General features: G+C 49.5%; 6 protein-coding genes across 6 annotated transcripts; 2 read left to right on the top strand and 4 right to left on the bottom strand.

Annotated features, from left to right (window-relative positions):
• Positions 1 to 2167: 2167 nt before the first annotated feature.
• Positions 2168 to 2975, bottom strand: LTR84_006583 (uncharacterized protein; the record flags this gene model as incomplete). Its single annotated transcript, XM_064850143.1, has 2 exons — positions 2168 to 2653; positions 2712 to 2975. The coding sequence occupies 2 exons, from the start codon at positions 2973 to 2975 to the stop codon at positions 2168 to 2170; spliced, it is 750 nt and encodes a 249-aa protein (XP_064703030.1).
• A 2608-nt stretch (positions 2976 to 5583) lies between these two features.
• LTR84_006582 (uncharacterized protein) lies at positions 5584 to 7915 on the bottom strand (the record flags this gene model as incomplete). Its single annotated transcript, XM_064850142.1, has 3 exons — positions 5584 to 7502; positions 7561 to 7728; positions 7780 to 7915. 3 exons carry the CDS (start codon positions 7913 to 7915, stop codon positions 5584 to 5586), a joined length of 2223 nt encoding a protein of 740 aa, XP_064703029.1.
• A 1426-nt stretch (positions 7916 to 9341) lies between these two features.
• LTR84_006581 (uncharacterized protein) lies at positions 9342 to 10998 on the bottom strand (the record flags this gene model as incomplete). The annotated part of the gene is made up of 5 exons (XM_064850141.1): positions 9342 to 9607; positions 9668 to 10517; positions 10576 to 10650; positions 10701 to 10826; positions 10879 to 10998. 5 exons carry the CDS (start codon positions 10996 to 10998, stop codon positions 9342 to 9344), a joined length of 1437 nt encoding a protein of 478 aa, XP_064703028.1.
• A 1909-nt stretch (positions 10999 to 12907) lies between these two features.
• On the top strand, positions 12908 to 14478 carry LTR84_006580 (uncharacterized protein; the record flags this gene model as incomplete). Its single annotated transcript, XM_064850140.1, has 3 exons — positions 12908 to 13187; positions 13239 to 14019; positions 14067 to 14478. The coding sequence occupies 3 exons, from the start codon at positions 12908 to 12910 to the stop codon at positions 14476 to 14478; spliced, it is 1473 nt and encodes a 490-aa protein (XP_064703027.1).
• Positions 14479 to 15194: 716 nt separating this feature from the next.
• Positions 15195 to 17558, bottom strand: LTR84_006579 (uncharacterized protein; the record flags this gene model as incomplete). Its single annotated transcript, XM_064850139.1, has 6 exons — positions 15195 to 15387; positions 15481 to 15548; positions 15604 to 15732; positions 16508 to 16697; positions 16754 to 17240; positions 17294 to 17558. The coding sequence occupies 6 exons, from the start codon at positions 17556 to 17558 to the stop codon at positions 15195 to 15197; spliced, it is 1332 nt and encodes a 443-aa protein (XP_064703026.1).
• A 995-nt stretch (positions 17559 to 18553) lies between these two features.
• Positions 18554 to 20121, top strand: LTR84_006578 (uncharacterized protein; the record flags this gene model as incomplete). Its single annotated transcript, XM_064850138.1, has 3 exons — positions 18554 to 18690; positions 18775 to 19339; positions 19396 to 20121. The coding sequence occupies 3 exons, from the start codon at positions 18554 to 18556 to the stop codon at positions 20119 to 20121; spliced, it is 1428 nt and encodes a 475-aa protein (XP_064703025.1).
• Positions 20122 to 20672: the final 551 nt, after the last annotated feature.

Raw genomic sequence — 20672 nt, 5'->3', positions numbered from 1 at the left:
TATTGAAATTGCTTGCATTTGGTGGTGTGCGTTCAATGAGTTATGGTAGCAAAAGGCCAATTGCAATGGCGCTCTGACAAGGCTGAAATATCAAGCCATACAGTGCAGAATATACGATATGCTGGCAGTGGGTTGTGTGGGTTTGGAGCCATTGAAAATTCTCAAGTTTGCCTTTCAGCAGACTAGGATACGCGTACAGGAGTTGGAAAAAAGAGGGCCTTGATATTATTCGCGCTTCCCTGGTCGATGGCCAAATCAAGTTAAGAAGTGGATACAGCTCGCTGGTCATCGGACTTGTTGCCTCGTAGAAGACGCTATCAATCAGCACTTCGATTAGAATTTATGGCCAAGCGGAGAACAAACCACTTTCGATCACAGACTCCTAGTATAGCCCAGTCTACGCGATCTATCAAGGTCGACAGTACATTGGCAAGGGACTTGTGCGATGGCTAGATCAGTCCGATCGAGCAAGAAGGCTTTAATGCACTGCAAGGAAAGACACTACGAGGAAGCACTGGAGAAGAAGACTTTCAGTCCTCAAGCCTCAGGCCGTTCAACGACTTTTGCCAAACACATGACCGGAGCGACGAAGTATTTAGGTTCCCTTCAGGTTGCCTGGTCCCACTTGGCCAGAAACGGCAATACGCGCCTTGATTGGCCAGGGACTCAGTGTCAACGGACGGCACAAGGCAAGAAGGAGTCACGGTTCTTGTTTATGCAATGACGTATGCCTGCCCCTCCTCATCTCGTAGTATAGTTTAGACATTGAAGGCAGGCAACTTGAAGACTGCGTTGTGCTGTCTGTTGGTGTCGTCGCACGTGGTCCGGGCCGCAGAGAGAGTCATTACCTAGGAAGGTAACAACGGCACATAAGATACGACTACTAGTAGCTACTTCGACATAGACTCCCCTATATTGCTTGGTCTCACGAAGCTCTACACGATATTACTACCAAGACTGCCATGTATACAGGTAGTCAACGAGCCTGTGGAAACATTCGACGGGGAATGTACTTGTTTACCCATCACCCTGATCAAAACGACTCGTCAAATAACCCATAGACGAACCTAGACAACCTTCAGGAATCGGGAATCGGGCATGTAGAATGTATCATGAATTCCATTTGGATTCTACAAATATCTTCGTGATTTTATAGTGGTCCACATCACCTGCAGTGGAGGGGAGGTGCTGGCTTCGAACGAGGCCGAGATGGAGTGTAAGATCCCTCTGCCACTCCGTGCTCCATAACCAGCAGAGGAGTACCTCGTACTCGCCCCTCCAAGTTAGCACCGGAGTTTTGCAGCCACGGTCAGAACAGCCCCAAAACACTAACTTAGGTCCACTCACTGTTCAAGTTTGTCCGGCAGTGTGGCGTGGGCCTCTGGGTTGTAGGGTTCTTTCTGGTGCCGACAGAAACCAAAAAATCTCGAGTGGCACGGTAGATAGAGTACAGATGCAGTACCTCGTACTGAGGGCAGGCTATCCTGCCACCTGCAATAGTCAAGTGCCAAGTGCTACCTCGTACACCACGGAGTACGAAGTATCCGTAGGTGGTGGTATGTGCTACGTTAAGAATCAATATCTCGAAGCAGTGTGACGGTGACTTCCCCGGCTTGCTGCATTTCTTCGCGTGGTGGGAACACGGCTTATTAATTGGTCAAAGGAGCACAAATGCGAATACATCGATTGGGAAGATGGAAGGCTGTTTTGGAAAATGGGTTGTCTTTAAGACTTGAGTTCTATGTACTTCTTCTGGTGGGGAAGAGGATTTAGCGACGTGATTTTTCTCTTCTCTTCTCGTGTCTGCTCTTCTGGCCTGGGGGATTTTCTTCTCTTTTTCTCCCGAGAGGGACCCGGCCGTTTCATCTCTTGACTCCTCGTTCAACACTCTCCAATAGGTTTCTGAATGTAGTAATAAAAATATGACGTAGAATGTAAAGTATAAACGCCTCCAAAGGCCAATGCAGAACCAGAAGACATACTCTTCCGTTCGCCGAACAAAGAACAGCCCCAACACCAAATCTGGACTCCGGGCAAGGCACTGGGACCAAGCAACGCCAGGGAAAACCACCGAAAAGAAACCAAAACCCACCATCATGCCACATTCGAATTAGCTAACCAACATCTAAACGTTGCAAACACCTCGTTCCACGTGTATCCTGGTCATTTACTTGTAGAACCAGTAAACGGCAGCATAGTCGACGTTGAAGGATGCGGGCTGATCTTTGCAGGTCGCCGGGGGAGATCCACCGGCAGTGTCGACACGATAGACAGCCTTGATGTCACCCTCGGTGGTCGACCGCGAGGTCAAGTACAGCCAAGGAATGACGCCGTTCTCGTTCTTGACGGCAGTGGCAGGCGCGATAGAATCATTGGCTTTTTGAGCGAAGACACGGCCGAGCTTTGGCGAGTCGGGTGCGTCGAATGCGAAGACTGGTGTTGTGCCGTTGGAGAAGAAATGATGGGTTGATAGTTCCATGTTGGTGGGTCCGAGTGGTGCTAGGGGATCTTCGGGTAGTGGTCGTTCATAGGCGATGTTGGTTGCCAGACCAAGGAGATCCGGGAAGTCGGCAGCGAGGCATGAGGCGTTGTAGAATCGTGCTACGGCTCCAGCGGCCGTGGGTGTTGCGGTTGCGTTTGCGCATGTGTAGTTCTAGGAGGAGGCTTGTTAGTAGATGGCAGAGTAAGACATAGTGGGGAGATCAGCATACCTGTGTGCCTCGGCCGATGGCAACATGTTCAAGGACATAGCTGTCTAGTATCGGGAGGGGTGTCGGTGCCACTGGTAGGGCGGCTTTAGACAGGTCGCAAGTAGGCGGTCGACCACCATTTTGTCGAGCTTCTTGAATGTGTTTGTAGACAACGTCGAAGTAGCCAGCCATTGCCGGTGTCCATTCAGTGCTGCCATGCGAAGGTGGTGCTGGAAGAGCCATAACTGATGCTGCCAGAGCGGCGAATACGGTAAAGTACTTCATTTTGATGGATTAAAACGGATGACGAGGCTGATGCTCTGCAACACTGTCGATGGCGATTACTGCTGTCAAGAAGGAAAGAGTTCTGGCCGGCAGAGCAGATGCTTTTTTTGTTATTGTTATTCGACGCTGTAAAGAGAATGTACAGATATTATGCAAACTGTCAAGTGAAAGGCGCAGTGGAAAGGAAAAGTGAGGGTAATATGAATACTGGGTCAATGAGTGTTCTGGAGTTGACCGTTTGAGAGACCAACCGCCGACATATATGTAAAATTGTCCAAATTGTCGGCTTGACTGATATGGCGGACGCGGATAGGGCAATTTGGATCCTGGTGGATGTGTATACCAGGATGGCTGTGTTTCTATCTTAGGGCCTGCCAGGATCAGAGGATTTGATTTATTGGCCACCTTAGATCCAGTGGAGGCTTGCAGGTGGCAGGGAGGGTGGCACGAGGCGGCAAGGGAAATTCATCCAATGCTGACCGACGACGACCAGCATTCGTGGTAAGAATAGAAGGACATTGGCGCGCAGACCTTTGGTACTAACCTGATCTCACCTAGAAGAACGCCTGGAATCTTGGCCAACAGAGAACAACAGGGATCCCTCGGGTGGCTGCTTAGGTACAGACCGGCTTCCTATCGGCGTCCCTCAGACTCCTTCGGATTCTCGCTGGCTGTTTCATTGCCGCCCTCCTGCCGCCCATTGTCCATCCACAGAGGAGGAAATCTCTCTAGCATTATCGACTAATGCATGACGTGCAGACAGAGCTTTGAACTTGCTGGTTGGTCTTCCACACTAGCATTTGACTCTGGGTGTTCGTTTCATGAGTATTTTAACCGCAGATCCAGCAGACCCACGTCGACCGGTGACCTTGCCTTCAATGGCCTTCTGTACGATTTTTGCGGGGAGCAAGAAGGTCTTTGGTCCCATCGCAGCGCTTAGTCAAGAGCTTTAAACAGTAACACTGTTGTCAAAAGCCCAAAGGCCAGAAAAAGCATGCGCCGAGCCTTGTGGGAACTGCCAAGTGGTTATAATGGGATGTTATCATCAGTGATGATGGTAGACTTGACAATTTTCCCAAGTCCGTACCAAGTCTCGTTCAAGTCGGAGCGGACTTGCAAGCTTGGGGGAATTCGTTCGCGTTCTAACTTTCGACCAAAGTCCGGGCAATGCCCTTGTCCCAAATCCCCGTCGCAGGATTTGCATGTGGGATGCCTGATGATCGCTTGACGAGCGAAGAGGGGAATCCTCGCGCGTGTCGCAGACGTTTCTGGCAATCCTGTCAGCAACCCTCCTCCCGAATCCATGGTAGGCAGCAATGGGGGCATTGTTTCTGACTGTGTTGTGAATCCGTTTTCGGTCCTGGCACCTAGGGATGTAAGTGGTAATCAGTGATTATACGCGGCGCATATTATTACAATTGATGACGAAGCTAGATTTGAGATGATGGCCGAGTAGAGTCCTTGGACCGAAGAACAACAACAAGATCCTGTGATCCGCTTCGGAACCAGCTGACTTGGGCAATGACTTCTTCACCTGGCTGATTAGGGGAGATATGATGATTGTCGAGACCGCGCGGCAATACTTGACACCAAGCCGAGACCCGATGCCTTACTCGTAAGGGCCCCCCAGGGTGCCTAACTTAACCACCTCCGGCCACGCCTAAAATCTCAGACAAGCGCCCAACATGCTGCCCTAACCGAGGGTACTTTAGGCATAGGACTTCAGCCTGCAAAGCAAAGAAACAAGCCATACGCCCATTCGAAGAGGCCTCTACAAGGTATTCTCGACGTCCATCCAGCACGAGTCTGCAATGCATGCGTTGATGACATCCGACTAATTGGTGTCTATCAGTCTTCGCTTGCACACACCTCCTGTGCTGTACATGAGGATGTCGAGCACCAAACACTTGTTCGTATACATGGCTTGAATCTAGATGCTATCCGTACTCGTAGTGAACCAATGCCCCCGGCCTCAGCCAAAAGCCAGTCCCCTGTTGATCCAACTCTGAAACAAGCCGCCATATGCGTGTAGAACCAGGAGTCGATCGTCTGGAGAGCCGACTCTGCCATCCTTTGTATGTCCAAAATTCCACAATCACTCACCTTCCACCCTCGCTTCTCGACAACTATCCGTATGCAGGAGTTCAGGATCCCGGGACTGCCCCAAGTTGATTTTCCCCGTACTGCATAAGTTTTCTCAACGCTATGCCCTGCCAGGCGAGGAACTCGTTGCCTATACTCCTGACTCAGACTACCCTCATGGTGCGACAGGGCATGCATATCGGATAAGGAAGACAGAGGTTACGGAGGTATTCTAGTTTCTATCGTACACTCTTATTCTCAAATTCAATGGTCGAGACCAGGGCCACGTGAACGAGATGCCCGGACGCCTCATCATCTGGACCAGTTGACTCTTGAAATGTGGGAACCCGACTATCTATCTCGTGGAATCAAAGACACTTAACCTCAACATGAAACAAAAAGGCAAGTATAGTAGAAATCCTGCCGGATAGTGTTAATACAGCTATACCTCACTCCGCCATCACTCAAATCCACAAACGCTATCGCCAACCCAGTTAGCTATCTAACTACTCGTAGATATCGAATACTATCCGAAATCTTCTTGATGCCAGTCAGGACCATGCGCGTTGGGTGATTGAAGGCCTGATGAACCACCACCCCCTGCTACCACCACGGCTGCAGCGGCCTCTCCCAGGTGAGTTACGTTGCGCTCAACATCCGACGTTCCCATCCAGTAGAGCATGAGGAAGACCAAGACATGGAGAGCGAGGCAGTAGCTCGCGAACAGATTTCGAGACATTCTCGTCGCCAGCACAATTCTGGTCAGTGAGAAGATGACTCGTTCCGGTAGACTCATGCGCTTGTACGCCCTCGTGGCTTCTCGGCCGCGGAACGCCGCAAACGGTGAGATGTTGGCTTCATATTGAGACTTCCATCGCTCGGCCGTCGAATCGTCGGAATTGCCAAGGACAGAGGTGTGCCCGGTCCCGCCTGAATATGATGACGAAGAAGTCGTGGTGGGACCCCGACTGTAGGCAGACACGTATCTTGTCTTCTCGTACAGGTTAAGGTTATCCTTCTGCAAAGACGCAACCTCCTGTCGCAAAGATGTCACGGTTGTATAGGTTTTGGCAAGTTCCTCCTCGAGCTGTTGGTTTTTTTGCTTGAAACGATCCCGTTGCGCCTGGATCATGGGCAGAATACCAGAACCGCCTCCGACCGGCTCTCCAGCACGCAAGGACTCCAGTGTGCTGCTTCGGGGCAGTGTCTCGTATCCCGAAATAATGGATGATGTAGGTGAGCCTCGGCCACGTCGCAAAGATCCCGTGGGGTACCTTGAGACATGAGTCCCGGCAACTGACATTCCCGACGAAGGCAGTGCATTGGCCGCTTCTTCTTGAATGTGCAACAAGTCGTTTTCTAACGTCGAAGACAACTTCTGAGACTTCTCCAGCTCTGCGTTGGTTCGAGACATCTCTTCCTGGAGATCTTCGAGTTGCTGCTGGAGGTCCTGATGCGACACACGCAACAGAGTGAGCTCATTGCTGAGTTTCTTGTTCCGAGCGAGTAGGAGTTGTTCCAGTGATTGCTTAGTCCCGGTTTCCGCAGAGCCGTTAACTGCGGTCACTTCGCCATCCTCATCATCGCCAGTAGACAATTCAATAGATCGCAGTGTCTCAAGTTCTCGCTTCACATCCTCATAGTCTGACCATTTCTGGATCTTCGCACGCAGACTCTCATTCTCACTCGACAATTGAGCCAGTTGTCTCTCCGCTTGCCGAGTTTTGTTGTCCTGTCCTCGCTTCTCCGATTCTCTTTCAAACCGCACAGATTCAATCTTCCGCAGTAGTGAAGAGTTCTCGGACTGCAATCTCAAGAACGACGGGTCTTCTTCAATATCATGATTGACCGCGTTTTGTGATGTGGTACGAGCCAGTTCAACCTGTAGCTGCTCGTTCCGGGCCTCCATCTCGGCCAACCGCACACTCGTCCGTTCGAGTTCTGAGCTCATCATTTCAAGCTCCGCAGTTGCGGCCTTGTTGGACGCCAGCGCAACCGAGCCATCTTGTAGCCGTTGTGAGACGTCGTAGTTTGCTTTCAATTCTTTTAGAAGTCGGTCTTGGTTCTCCACCTTCTCCTCCAAGGCCTTTTCCTTCGCGGTCCAGTTGTTCTGCTTCTCTTCTAGCACTTTCTCCCATTTCGCTTCGATCTCTTGGACACGTGAACCGGTGCCGGCTTCGGCGTCTCGTCTAGCCTTGCTTTCGTCTTGCAGTCGTCTCTCCGTATCTTCCAACTCCGTCGTCAATTTGTTCACTCGGGACAGGAGTTGTTCGTTTTCGGTTGTCAGCTTGGGGACGGTGTCTTCGGAGGCAACGAGCGAATCGACCGACGCTTCGAGAAGAGGGAAAGGATCAGGGGCCTCCGACAGGGATTGATAGAGTTGGAGAAATGCAGATGAGGAGGTCTTGCCGTGGCCTGTTATTAAGTCGATAAATGTTTGGTATGCTGTCGATCTATCGTCAATGACTCGTGGCACCACCGCAAAGTATAGACAGAGACCAACATTTTAACAAAGCCTTGTACTCTGTGAGTTTCGCGGAGTCCTCCAACTTCCTAAAATCTTTGGTCTTCTGAGCGACTTCCTTGCGCTCGAGGAGAGCCTCTCTCTGTTGACCAACGAGTTCTGTAGCCGTTGAGTCCAGCTGGGGCATCAGCGAGGAGAGGTCGATGTCTGGTAGATATTAGCGGCAAGTAAGTGAGGGATTAAACTGGAAACGCATACTTCGCCATGCTGATATCGCTTTCTGGAATTTGTTCTCCCCATGATTTGATGACCTGGCCTCAGCGGGCTTCTCAAATTGATCCTCTCGATCCCCATCCACGGGGGCGTTGGCTTCGGCTACTGCCAACGCGTCCATGGAGTTGATACTTGATTAAGAGCCTACTCAAGGCAATTTCCTGCAATTTAGAGTCGGCATTGGGTCTTGAGATTGACACGACTGGCTATCCAGAAGTGCTTCGCGTAGCAACTCCGACGGAAAATCGATCTTCCGTAGAATTGCGCGTTGGTATTTATGCTCCCCACTATCTATTTACAAAGGTCTTCTTGGACCTTTAAGAGAGCATACGGTCCAGGAAGTTCATCAGGTTGTCGATTATCAATTACTTGGCCGTTTGTCGCTCTATAATCCAAGAAGCTACGATCTGTTGCTCGAGTAACTCCGGTTTGATACCGCTCCAGCGGAGATTTTCACCAGACTCGACAGCGGTCAACCATGAACACGTAGCTTGAAGAATGACATCTCTCGTCTCCGTGCCGGCCATCATGACAAGCTCGACAAGCTCCAGAATATCTTCTATGTGGAACACATCGCTTCCATATGAGGCTTGGGTACCTTCGGATTTCTGCGCAGAGTGACCAAGCATGATCACCGGAACTAGCGATGGGGTGTCCGCCCAACGCACTTACAGATGAAGCTCGTGTTGTTGCTTTGTCGGACAGAGTCGTCGAGTAGCTCGAGATGGTTGAATGCCCTTCTTTGATTTCCTCTGAATGCGAAAAGCGTGCTGTTGATGGTGTACAGGACTGGCAAAAGCCATCAATGGTCGGCATCTTCAGATGCCCTCGCTAGAACACTGACATAGTCGAACATGGGTCTTTCCCTAAATACTTCGATCCGGTTCTGAAGACTAATATCGTCATTTACTCCTTCTGGTCCTGTCGCGTCGTCATCCAGATATTGCAAGTCATTTATAAACCAAAGACACTCCATTATGCAAGCCACTACGAATCCGACAGAAACAAACAACCCTGCTGGGTGCAGGTCATTGCTTCCGGGAACTTTCTTAGGCCGGCAACCAGGTTTCGTGATCTCGTGATCGCGTTTTTTGTACCCTTAAATCGCTACATTTGGCCGGCGATTTATCGACTTAACTATCGGAGAACCGTTTCTCGGTGACTTGTCTCCTGCATGATTCACATCTGGGCGCCAATAGGTGCATTGACTACGGCTCAGCTGGAATACACGAATTCCATCGTAACAACAATCTTAAGAACAAGCTTTTTTGCTACTAATACATACGGGGATAAGAGAGGAGCCATACCGATTCGTTCCCAACTCATGCTTTCCGTAGCGACCAACGTCAAACATTTCAAGCTTCCTCACTACGAGTAGCTCAACACAGACATCTTATTGTTAAACATGGCAATATCATTGCACGTTCCCAATTTCGTCACCCCAAGCAGTGAATTGCGAAGCTTATCTCCTCGCCTGGACATACTTACTCTCACTTGATGACAACTAGCCAAGCGACCCGCCCTCAATAATAATGGCCGAAGCTCTCTCAGGAGCTGGTGATGGCAGCGGGCGGCTTGGGAGATTTCAACCTGGAAAGCCATGACCTAGATCTCCCCATCTGCTGCAGCGCCGGTCGCTGGACGGGCTTAGAGTCTTGCGGCTTTTGCTGAGGGCTAGGAGTTTCTCTGAGCTGGGCGACAGCCTGCTTGGGGATGTCCTGTTGAAATGCCTGTTGGATCTTCCAGATGCCGAGGGTTCGCGACATGTGGAGGCGTTCGTCGTGGCCGAGAATATATGTTCGGAAAGCACTGCCTGAATTTGGCATTAGTATGGTTGCTTGCAGGGTCATCAATGATGGGGAGGGTCGCATACCGTGAAAAGCACCCGTGCCACGCCAAATGTCTGCCTCGTTCAAGCCACGGATAAATTGTTGGACTGCTGAGGAGCGTGTACTGCGTGTACCAGAATAAAGTTTGAAACGGTCCTCGACTCCGTCCTGAGGGACATTTCTTTCGAGGAGGACACCGAGAGCAACGGCGTCCTCCAGCGCCATTGCTACGCGCTGTCCGCAATGAGGTGGCATGGGATGCGCTGCATCTCCCATCAAAACAAGCCGATTGACGTGGTACTGCCTCAAGGGATCCATGTCCCATATCGGCTGATCCTGTAGCGCATCGCCTGAAATGGCATTCAACAACGCGATGCACTCTTCCGGGAACCCTTGTGCCAGACGAAGCAGCTTCATTTTGCTCGATGGCTCTCTCCAATCTTTGCAGAGACTCTTGAACCCCGTGAGATCGTCGTAGAGAAACTTCACACAGACATTCTCATTCTCTGAAGCGGGCCAGATCAGGAGGCTCTTGTGGTCAAGATTGTAACAAAATGCTTGACCTGAATCTTGAATGAATCTGGAGACCTTGGGCTCCGAGAGAAGTCTTTCACATGGTATTACTGCTCTGAAGACTCCCTTTTGGAGTCGAAATCGTTGCATGTTACCGTGGGAAACCGAAGCTCTGCACATCGAATGTACTCCATCTGCACCTACGATGACATGACCACGAGCTTCGGAACCATCTGCAAGGAACAGGATCCCCTTCTTAGGGTCGATTCGGACTATTTGTTGGGATGTAAATATATCTGCTCGGGGTCCCGGTGCTTTAGGATCTTGAAGCCTGTCTCGCAGTGCCTCTAGAAGATCACGATACGTGGTGTTATGCCATACCTGTAACATCACCGTGTCAGTGCTGATTGTAGCTGTCCATTCGAAAGGCTGGACTCACACAAGCATCTTTGTCAAGCGTAGTATCTGAGTCCACGAGAGAATCCCCTTCCTCACTAACAAGGAATCGAGTCACCTGTATCACAATCAACGCCACTTTCGTACAGTGTTTTCTGCGGCGATTACCTTTTTCACTTTGGTAGCCCGAATGTCATCTAGGTCGACACCTAGGTTTCGTAAGGCGCCTAAGGCATTTGGGAACACGTTAATGCCCCCACCTCGGATATCGTGTGAGTTGGCTTGCTCATAGATCTTCACATGTGAAGTCAGAATATATATGCTGCCTAGCAATCACTGGTCATACCTTGACATGATGGCCTTGTGCTTTGAGGGCAATGGCTGTGGCAATTCCGCCAATACTGCCACCTACAACCAGGACTTGTAGCCCATTGTCTCGATCATTTGGGTTAGGACTCAAAGGCATTTTAAGAAATTTTATGTGGTAAAGGAGTAGGAATCAGAGGACAATCACAGTGCTTGGACGCAACTGCAAGGAAGACCAGTTATTATCATCAGTTCAGACATCATTTAGAACCTCTCCCAGTCTTCCAAAGCTGGGGCACCCATCTCGTGGGAACCCGAACAACGCCCACCACGTGTGTTTGTCGATGTCATTGCTGAGGACAAGATAGTCGCATTGGATGTCACTGCAAGCTGAATCTGGGAGTCGGAGTGCTTATTTTGAGTGTTGCACAGACTCCCAACCAAAAGATGGCAGGCCTAGATCAGCGTGCTTCCATGCAGGTTACGAAATCTGCATTAAATCGTTCGTGATTTAAAAATAATGTTCGGTGTGCACAGACTTGCCCGCCTCTGGTTGAAATGGTCCGTGATCCGGCTATTGTTCTTGAAGAGAATCAATAATGACGTCCGTGCGGGCAAACAATCTGATTTGAGCCTGAATATGTTCATGAGCCGTGTATGCAGGATTCTGAGTTGGTTCAGCAATATGGATGCCTTAAAGGTTATTCTGCATCCACGCAAGGCGACTCACAACCATGGAAGGCGGGGCCATTAATGCACGATTGATTCTGGCCGTAGTGGACCCCAAGGGCTTACAGCAGGGCGACAAAATATAAATGAGGCCTATATGGACGAGACCTGGGTGTCAAGCTATCGATACGACTTTCAGTGAGACGTCTAGCGAAGCAATAATAGCGAGGTACAATCGTGAGGTCAAGGCCCCTTAACCAGCAGAATTGTACGACATTCTTCTCTGGCACGATGAGCTCGGCGAGAAGTGTAGCACGTGTACCCAGCTGGACTATCGCAGGATCTGGATCTGAAAAGCCATTCGTGATCTGGACGGCTGGCGAATCGCATCTCGCTCCATCCACATGGCTTTCAGCGAGAAAATGCGTACCCCTACAGTTCGGAGCACGGACGTGCCCTGCCCAACCGTCACCTTCCTCGCCATTCAGATCTGGAGGGATATGAAGCGGCTGAAGGGCGGGGTGATCCGCCTGGGGATTCTTGGCAAGTTGGGTGCGACGAGGGCATGTATTTGTAGATTGCTTACTCAAGTACTGCATATCTGGTGTATTGGTAGATGGATTCTTGGCCTGTGTTGTCACATGAGAGAATGGTGCAGTTCATATGCCTTCGTTAAGAGTGCATAGATAAACTGCACTCAAATCTCCACCAGGAAACAGGGGTCGGAATAGCCATGCCGCAATCCTAGAGACGATAACTTGGTGGTGGGTACTCCTTCAGCTTTCCTACCGACGATGGCGAATGTCGACGACGGCCAGCTCTCTGGCAGTCTTGTCTCAGCACTTTTACCCTGGTATTTTCCCCACGAGGGATCGATGTCCAAGATTTATGAGCAGCCAGTGAGCTCCGCCATATGCTGGTCAAGGCTGCTTATCTTCCAGCAGTAGTTGGCTTTCATGTGCCACATAGGTAATGCGGTGTCAAGGGACATCAGAATTCCGCCTGGTCAAGAAAATCCAAGAATCGCAAAATGTCGTGAAAGCATTCATGACAAGAGTGTTATCGAGTTTGTTGTAACCTTGGGTCCTAGGCGTCGTCATTCGCCAGCCTTGGCCGAAGTTGGACCCAGCCTTGGAGTAATTGGCGAATTCTTGGAGAACCATAACAGCATCTGTTGACTTGTGGTGATCGTCACAATGCATGCTTGGCCCATGATTGAATGCTGAACTTATCACTCGGCGCCACGACAGCCCCTCTTGTGAAGGATTCCGGGTATGTACTGAATGTGAGTTAGTGGAGGAATCGCGAATATAAGATTCCACATCGTCAACTCTGAAGATGGACGCCGAGAGACGCATTCTCTATCTAGAATATTCATTTCGACAAAACCGCAGCCAAAAATGGAAAAAGAGCGTTCCGATACACTCGAGGCACAGCCCACAAATATCTCTTCAGAGTCTTCTGACCAGGATACAACCACGAAAGTACGGCAAAAATGGTATCAGAATCTTTATGGGGAGTTGAAGACCCCCGGGTCGGCTTTGCAGATCGTGCTCGCAGCAGCTGTCGCTATCGCGATTGGAATGGCGGTCACTGCCAATGTCGATGAAATTCCTGAGGCTGCTCCGATCCTACTGGAGATTCCGGGAATGTTGTGGTTGAGAGCTCTGAGAGCAACAGGTTCGTCATGAAGTAGCAGAAGCGGCGATTTAGTTATGCTAATACGATTAGTACTGCCACTTATTGTCACTGCTATTATTTTAGCCGTTCAGACCTTGAAAGAAATGGCGAAAGACGGAGCGAAACTTGCTAGGTGGACAGTCGGGTATTATGTTCTCACGACTATTCTTGCTGTCGTGCATAGCATGATCCTGGTCGACCTAGTTTGGAGGCGCCTAATGGTCGAAGTGGGCAGCGACAGCCTCGCTGTTGACGGCGATGATCAGGACTTGATCGAGGAGAGAGCAGCCGTCAAACCTCACAATATCGTGGTACAAGTTTTCCAATCTTTCATTCCGTCGAACATTTTTGCCGCACTCGCAGAAGACAGCCTTCTTGCAGTCTTGGTCACTGCAGTCGTTGCAGGCTGTCTGATTAAAGGTCCTGATTCTTCTCTTTTACGGGGAGTGAAGGAGGTTGAGAGAATCATCACGATTGTGATCACTTTTCTGATTAAGCTGGCACCGATTGGTGTGTTCTTCCTCATCTTGGCGAATATCATGACTCTTGAGCTCGCAGACATTGGGAGGAATCTTGGTGTCCTCATCGGTGGCAGCATCACAGGAATGTTCATTCATCTGTTCATCATTCTCCCAATCATCTTCTTCGCCTTCACGAGAATGAATCCTTATTCATACTGGCTGAAGGGGTCGCCTGCTTGGGTCACCGCTTGGGGAACAGCATCTTCTGCGGCAACACTACCGGTCACAATCAGAGTTGTGCGCGCTCGCGGTGTCCCGGAGACGATCAACAAGTTTTCCGTGCCTCTGGGATGTTTGATCAACATGGACGGGTAAGTGGGTCTTGCTGCGTATAACATTAATTCTAACACTTTACCAGGACGGCCATATACTTTCCCATGGTGGTCGTCTTTCTTGCCGAAACACAAGGCATCAGCCTGAATGCAGGAGAATACGTCATTATTGTTCTCTTGTCCACGCTGTCATCGATTGCCACCACACCTATTCCCAGCTCATCTTTGGTCTTGACTGTCATGATAGCAGGCGCTATCAACGTCCCCATCACAGGAATGTACGCTGTGGTTGTGGCCATCGACTGGTTCATTGATCGCTTTAGAACAGCGACCAATGTGAGCGGCGATCTTTTTGCTGCTCGTATTTTGCAAACCGTGACAGGAATCAAAGATAAGGAGGCTGCAGATATGGAGCCGCATACAGTTTCGGATGATCATTCGAATAACTATTCGAATGAGGCAATTGAGGAGCGCCGACTAAGTCGTCCCCCGGCTTAGAATTGGGTCTTAACTGGGAATTTGTGGGTATGGCGGGCATTGAGGAGTTGACTGTTGTAGGCTTTCTCGCTGTCTTTATGCTGGGTACAGAATAAGAAAATCCGCCGATGCTGATGGTATCTCTGTGAATTAGTATCCCATCAGACGGACAGTGGCGGAAGATGCTGTATCTTTGGGATGGGTCTAATTCAGATATGTTTCGGGCGATCCCAAGATCCAGATCTATGTAGCTGCTGTGCGTTGATTAGAAAGGATGGAACTGGCCTCCGAGTGGAAGGCACGACTCTGTATCGCCCGCTCTCACAACCTTCGAAAACGTAAGTGGGTAAGTGGGTGGCAGTAATAAATGCAACGAAGGATGGTCTGAAATGTAAATCCATTCCATTTGACAGCACTTGCGATTCTAGGATCCGATGCTGCTCGATAACTACATGTCTCGGGTTGCCTGACAAGGTGCTGCGTGTTGACCCGATGTCAGAAAGTCCATATCAACCATGCGAATGTGGCACCCTATCCCGAAGACGCTGTACCAGCAATAACGCGGCATTTGTCGTGCGCAGACATGACTGTTATTTGCCAGCGAGCATCACCCTTCTTCATCAGTAAAACATCCAGTTAACGCCGGTCCAGGCTCGTCTTCGACCAGAGCAGTGAATTTCGACGCTTCACCGCGAGACACAAGTAAGAACTGGGGATGACCATGGCCATAATTGATTCTAAGCCTCAAGATTGATACCTTTTCCAAATCTCGCATACAAATGGGCTTTGAGACCATCCAATTCTTCTTTTAAGCCGCTTAATTCCTCTTCCAAGGTGGATACTTCCGATTCGAGCTCACTTGTTGCCGTGGACAGCAGGTCCTGTGCTTCGGGAAGTGGGAGATTCATAAATGAGTCTCCGATCTTGTACCTGAGTAGCAGCTGATGTTAGTTGACCGGAAATTGAGGATTTTCAGAATTTCCCTGGCAGATCACGTAATTTGCAGCCTGAGACAGGACTCACGGGACTAGTTCATCTTCATCAGCGAGCTCGAGTTCAGTTGAAAGCTCTTCTAGGTCTTCTTTGTCCTTCTGAAAGACACATTAGTCAATGAATTCGTGTAATCGACTTGATACGAAACCTTACCTGTTTCTGGCCGAGTTCCTCTTGAAGAGTCTTGCTCCGATTGTGCAATTTTGAGAAAGTGTTGATTTTGTCTTGGTCTTCTCGAGTGACTTCCGCGTCTGTTGATTCGGACTCTTCCTCCTTGGACAACTGAGTGGGAGTTATATCAACCTCTGAACTAAGTATTGAATGCGGACTCCAGATTGAGGGGTCAAATGGCAGGCAACGACCATTAACACACGCCTAGGCTTTTGATGCCGAATGGCCATGCTTGGTCTGTGGCAAAGAGGAATAGACCTACCACTCTGCGTGACAGCATTCTGTGATTTTTGGGTTTGCCCAAAGTCTATGATCGACACTTTATGGCTTATCGCGGCACTCGAAACCCCGCGCTTGTCCTAAGTTGTGTGACCTGATTCCGTCGTTGGTTTGCTCAGGTGGGTGTTAGGGAGGACGAACTGGGTCAAATAAATTCAGAGCTAATAGGGCAGGTCAATTGTTCTTACGCTCTGATCTGCAATGGCTCCTGAGGTTGACTGTGAATGTTGAGAAGCAGGCATCGACACTCCCTAGGTAAGAAACTACAATTGATGTCGAGTTCTTCGCCACATTCAGTTGAGCGAAAGGCTGTCGAATTATGTCTTGGCAAGGCTCTCGAATTTCAATGCAATCGGAAGAGGAATTTCTATATTCCGCTTTTTGATAAATCTGCTCAAGACAGGATGGGGTGAATTCGTGGGCCAAGATTTATTACTGCCAGGATTGTAATTCATGTTAAAAGACAATATAGAAGGCGAGAAAGGCAAAGAGCAGCCGTAAGAGACACATCCCCAACCATCTTGGCGCCACGCTATGCTTCCAATCCTTGTTAGGTAGGTATTCTACAAGAAGCATTTCCCATTGGAAAACCCATATCTGATCATACAGCACTATAGCCACCTCTAGAACCGGCCCCAGAGACGGTATCAACCACCTTTCGAGACAGGTCTTTGAAGAGATAAGGAAGATCACGAATGGTGTCTCCGTGAGGCAACAGGTCCCAACCTCGAGCGCCATAACGATTGTAGTTGAGCCATGATCCGAATATGAGGTACGCTGCAGCACCAAGGAATCCGCTGTTCGACTGATTAGTCCGGGTTGCTCCTGAGGGAGGAGGTATTGTGTTTCTTACATTAGAATGAACCAGGTGAAAAATCCCCATCCGCGTTCCTTTCCACCATCATGCTCAGTGAAGTCTTCGCATGCATATTTCGTCTTCCAGTTCAAGCGCAAGACTTGAATGCGTTCCTTACCCTCTACATCACCGTAGCTGACATAAGTCAAACTGCCAGTCGGGGGTGTCTCATCCCCATCCTTGTCGCCCTTGTCTCCGTCGTCCCCTTCTTCTGCTCTCTTCACCTGTTCATTTCCTGTTCGGTCTCGATCGCATTGGAGTTGGATCACAGCTTGTTGTCTCTTCTTCCCGTAGTTCCCACCGTGAAGTTCAATCTGAACACCCTCGCTATTGGAGTCTTGAGCCTTCAGTCGTGTGAACTTAGGATTGAGATTCTGCCCAGTGCTTGCGTCAAAGTTGCCAGCGACTGGGATGACATTCTCGAGTTCGATGTGCTTCTTATCAGGATCGTCCGCGGGATTCCAGGATTCAACGATCCCGCATACTGCATTTCGTTAGCTTTGATGACTTCTCTTCCTCAGCCAGTGGGTAAAATACCTCTTGTACCGCTGGGACACTGATCAGCGTCTCGGACACCATCGATCTTCTTCAGCGGCTGACATAGGTCGATCGTCCACGTAGTATTGTATTCTGCCGGAGGTCTCGAGTCGTCGAGGACGGAGATTGAATGTCGACCTCCAAGCTTGGAAAAGTCAAACTTCTTGCCGTCCACCCGTACATTATCGCAGGCTAAAGAAACTGCGCCGACAAGTTGTGGAAGTAGAATGGGGAGTGATAGGAGGGAGATCATCGTGGCCTTCATGACTGAGGCGAGCAACTCGGGTCTGGGGGATCGCGTGTCAGTCTTTACAGACAGCGCCCAATTTATGGTCGCGGCAGGGCTATTTAAGGTGGTCGGAGGTGTTATCGATGATTAGGATGGGAAGGGAGTACTCGAGGGCGTGGTATGTAAGGTTTGTACAGAAGGTCAGCGCAGGATGTTAGATGCCATCTGCCTGATGGTCTACGATGCTGGCCGGTTACTTCATTTCCACGTTCCAAGCTCCACCGTGATCGCGATGCCAAGGCTACGGTGGACCTTTCATAATCTATCTTTACTGCACTTCGAAGCTTAATGATGCACCGGAGAACTCAATAAACAAACATGTCCCGAATAGATTGATTGCCTCTGTCATGATAGTTTTGATTTCCTATTATCTACAGATAATGATACTGGGAAAATCATCCTTTATCCTCCAAAGAAGCATGAACATGAACTCTTATTTCTTGTCTGATCAAACACTAAGCCAATATCGACGATATTTGAATATCGCTATGATTGACCAGGAAGGATAGGCATTCTCGTTCCTGGCCACAGTAAGAGCAAACGATGCACCGAACTCTGCGGCATCGTCATAGGAGTCTACAAGGCCGAGATAGAATTTCTAGCTGCCCAGGAAACTCATCTATGGCTACTTAAATGAACAATTTTTGGGTTCGCAATTCTTCAGTCCACTTGAGCGATGGCGCAATCTGTGATTTCGTCACTTTCACTGCATCTCACGTTATCGATTGATACCATACTGTCGGATTCATTTGCCGATACCTGATCAATCCGGTGAGTGTGCTTTCAAATGCTTATCTCTAAGAAAGATACCGCCTCTCTATTAGTTCTCGCGATTCCCATAAAACCTTCTTGTCCTTTCTGTGCGAGCTGGCTTGTTTGGAGCGTTCTAAGTTTTGCATCTGTGTTCTTTGACAAAGGTGCTTCTGGAACCGAATCCCAACATTTCTCGAACAATATAGATCGTTGTTGACATGGCCCCGAGGTACCGCCGTGTGGCGGTCATTGGAACTGGTCCCTCAGGTCTTGCTGCTGTACACGCATTATCGCAGGAGAAGAGTTTTGACAAAATTCGAGTCTTTGAAAGACGGGATAGAGTGGGTGGTCTGTGGTAGGTCATTCACCATGACAGAGGAATGTGTCACATTTCTCTATCACCAACAGGGATCGATTGTGTGCTCAACATCATTTGTAGGCACCTTGATCCTACACCCGATGTCTTTCCGGCTTCATGGCGAGTGCCACGCAGTGTCACGACTCCAAGTACATTTCCCAGCTTCAACGCACCCGCAGAACCGGACCCAACTGCCAGGACGGCCATTTATCCTGGCCTTGACAGCAACGTTGGAGCTCTGGCCATGGCTTTCACCCATACGCCATTTCCAGAGGTCAACTCTGCACAATCTGTAAATCGATTAGGCCCGAATAACCCAAGTCGTCCGTTCGAAGTGATAACAGGCTGGCTTGAGGATCTTTTTGCGCCATATCTCCACCTGACCTCTCTCAGCACGACTGTGGAGAAAGTAGAGAGGATTGGTGACGAGTGGGTATTGACCTTGCGCAAAACAGATCTATTGCGTCGTGGCAAACCAAGTGACTATTGGTGGCAAGAGACCTTCGATGCGGTGGTCGTTGCCACTGGTCACTACAATGTCGCCAACATACCGAATATCCAGGGTATTGATGAGGCTGTCAAAGCATTCCCTGATGCATTTGAGCATTCCAAATCATATCGTTCAGCAGACAAGTACGTTGGCAAGGTAAGAATTTGGGTTCCTCTGCTGCTTCATTCATGTTGTTAATTTTGGGCTGTTAGAAAGTTGTGATTGTTGGGGGAAATGTTTCTGCATCGGACCTGATCTCAGATCTTCATGAGATTGTAAAGGGGCCACTATACCTCTCCATGCGCGGGCGGAATGAGAGGCTCGATTCAGTTTACAATCTGCCAAACGTGAAGATCCAGGCACCTGTCAAAGCTATATCGCCCATTGATGGCATTACTGTAACCTTTGAAGACGGTACAAGTGTGTCTGGCATCGACCACGTGCTATTTGCAACAGGGTTCCGTCTCAACTACCCGTTCCTGACCCCCAATCCAGTGACGGAATCAAACCGACTGTCTCGATTCTATCGACATATTCTGAACATCGACAATCCATCGTTGGCAGTGGTAGGCCAATGCCGAGCCGCACTCTCGTTCCGCGTGTACGAGTACCAAGCTGTTGCAGTCGCGCGATTCTTTGCGAATCACGAAAACAAGCCCCTCCCCAGCGTTACCGAGCAGAAGGAGTGGGAACTCAAACGTCTTGAATACAAGGGCGACAGTGATCGTTTCCACGAAATAGCGCCCGATTTTGACGAGTACTTTAATTGGTTACAGGAGTTCTCAGGGAAACCCGCAGTTGGTACGGACGCCTATGAGCTTCCACGCTATGATCCTTCCTGGGAGACTCTTGGGCTTGCAATTTTGGGATTGAAGGCGCAGTATTTCCGTGACCTCACGCAGAGGAAACAGGAACAGCAGTTGCGGGCAAAGTTATGAGTGGTTTTTGGATCCCCTATTGACACTTGTAGAAGAACGGCTTCGTTCGTGAATGTCTTGCCGTACTCGCCGGTCTCAGGCGTTGATCGTATTTCGTAACGCCCATGAGCGAAGACCTACAAGGACAGATCAATAGCGAGCGCCGAGAGCTGAGGGTACGAGGAACTACGTCGTGGGCTGAGCCTGCCTCGTATTTCGTACCTCATACGACAAGGCTTAAAGCAAACAAGCCTTCGAGTTCCCAAACTCCATAATATTTCCCATATCTGCGTTGAAGCAGGCCAGAGTACCAGGGATTAACGATCTATCAAAATCAGAGATGAGAATCGACAACGTGACTGTTCAGGCTTCATTACTGGAGTGATCATCCAATACCCCCAGCCCGGTACGGCTGGGTCGAATTGATGATCAGGCTTCCGAAGTGATTCATGTACTTAGCGAGCGAGGTGTGTAATTTAGCCAGCCATCCAACTAAATGACTCCCCGCAGCTTACTTTTAGAACTAAGTAACTAAGTCCTGTTGCTGAATATCATCTCTTCGCGTGGCATTT

The sequence above is a fragment of the Exophiala bonariae genome, assembly GCF_035927105.1.
Source record: "Exophiala bonariae strain CCFEE 5792 chromosome Unknown scaffold_25, whole genome shotgun sequence".
Lineage (NCBI taxonomy): Eukaryota > Fungi > Ascomycota > Eurotiomycetes > Chaetothyriales > Herpotrichiellaceae > Exophiala > Exophiala bonariae.
This window is presented reverse-complemented; position numbering and strand designations above follow the sequence as displayed.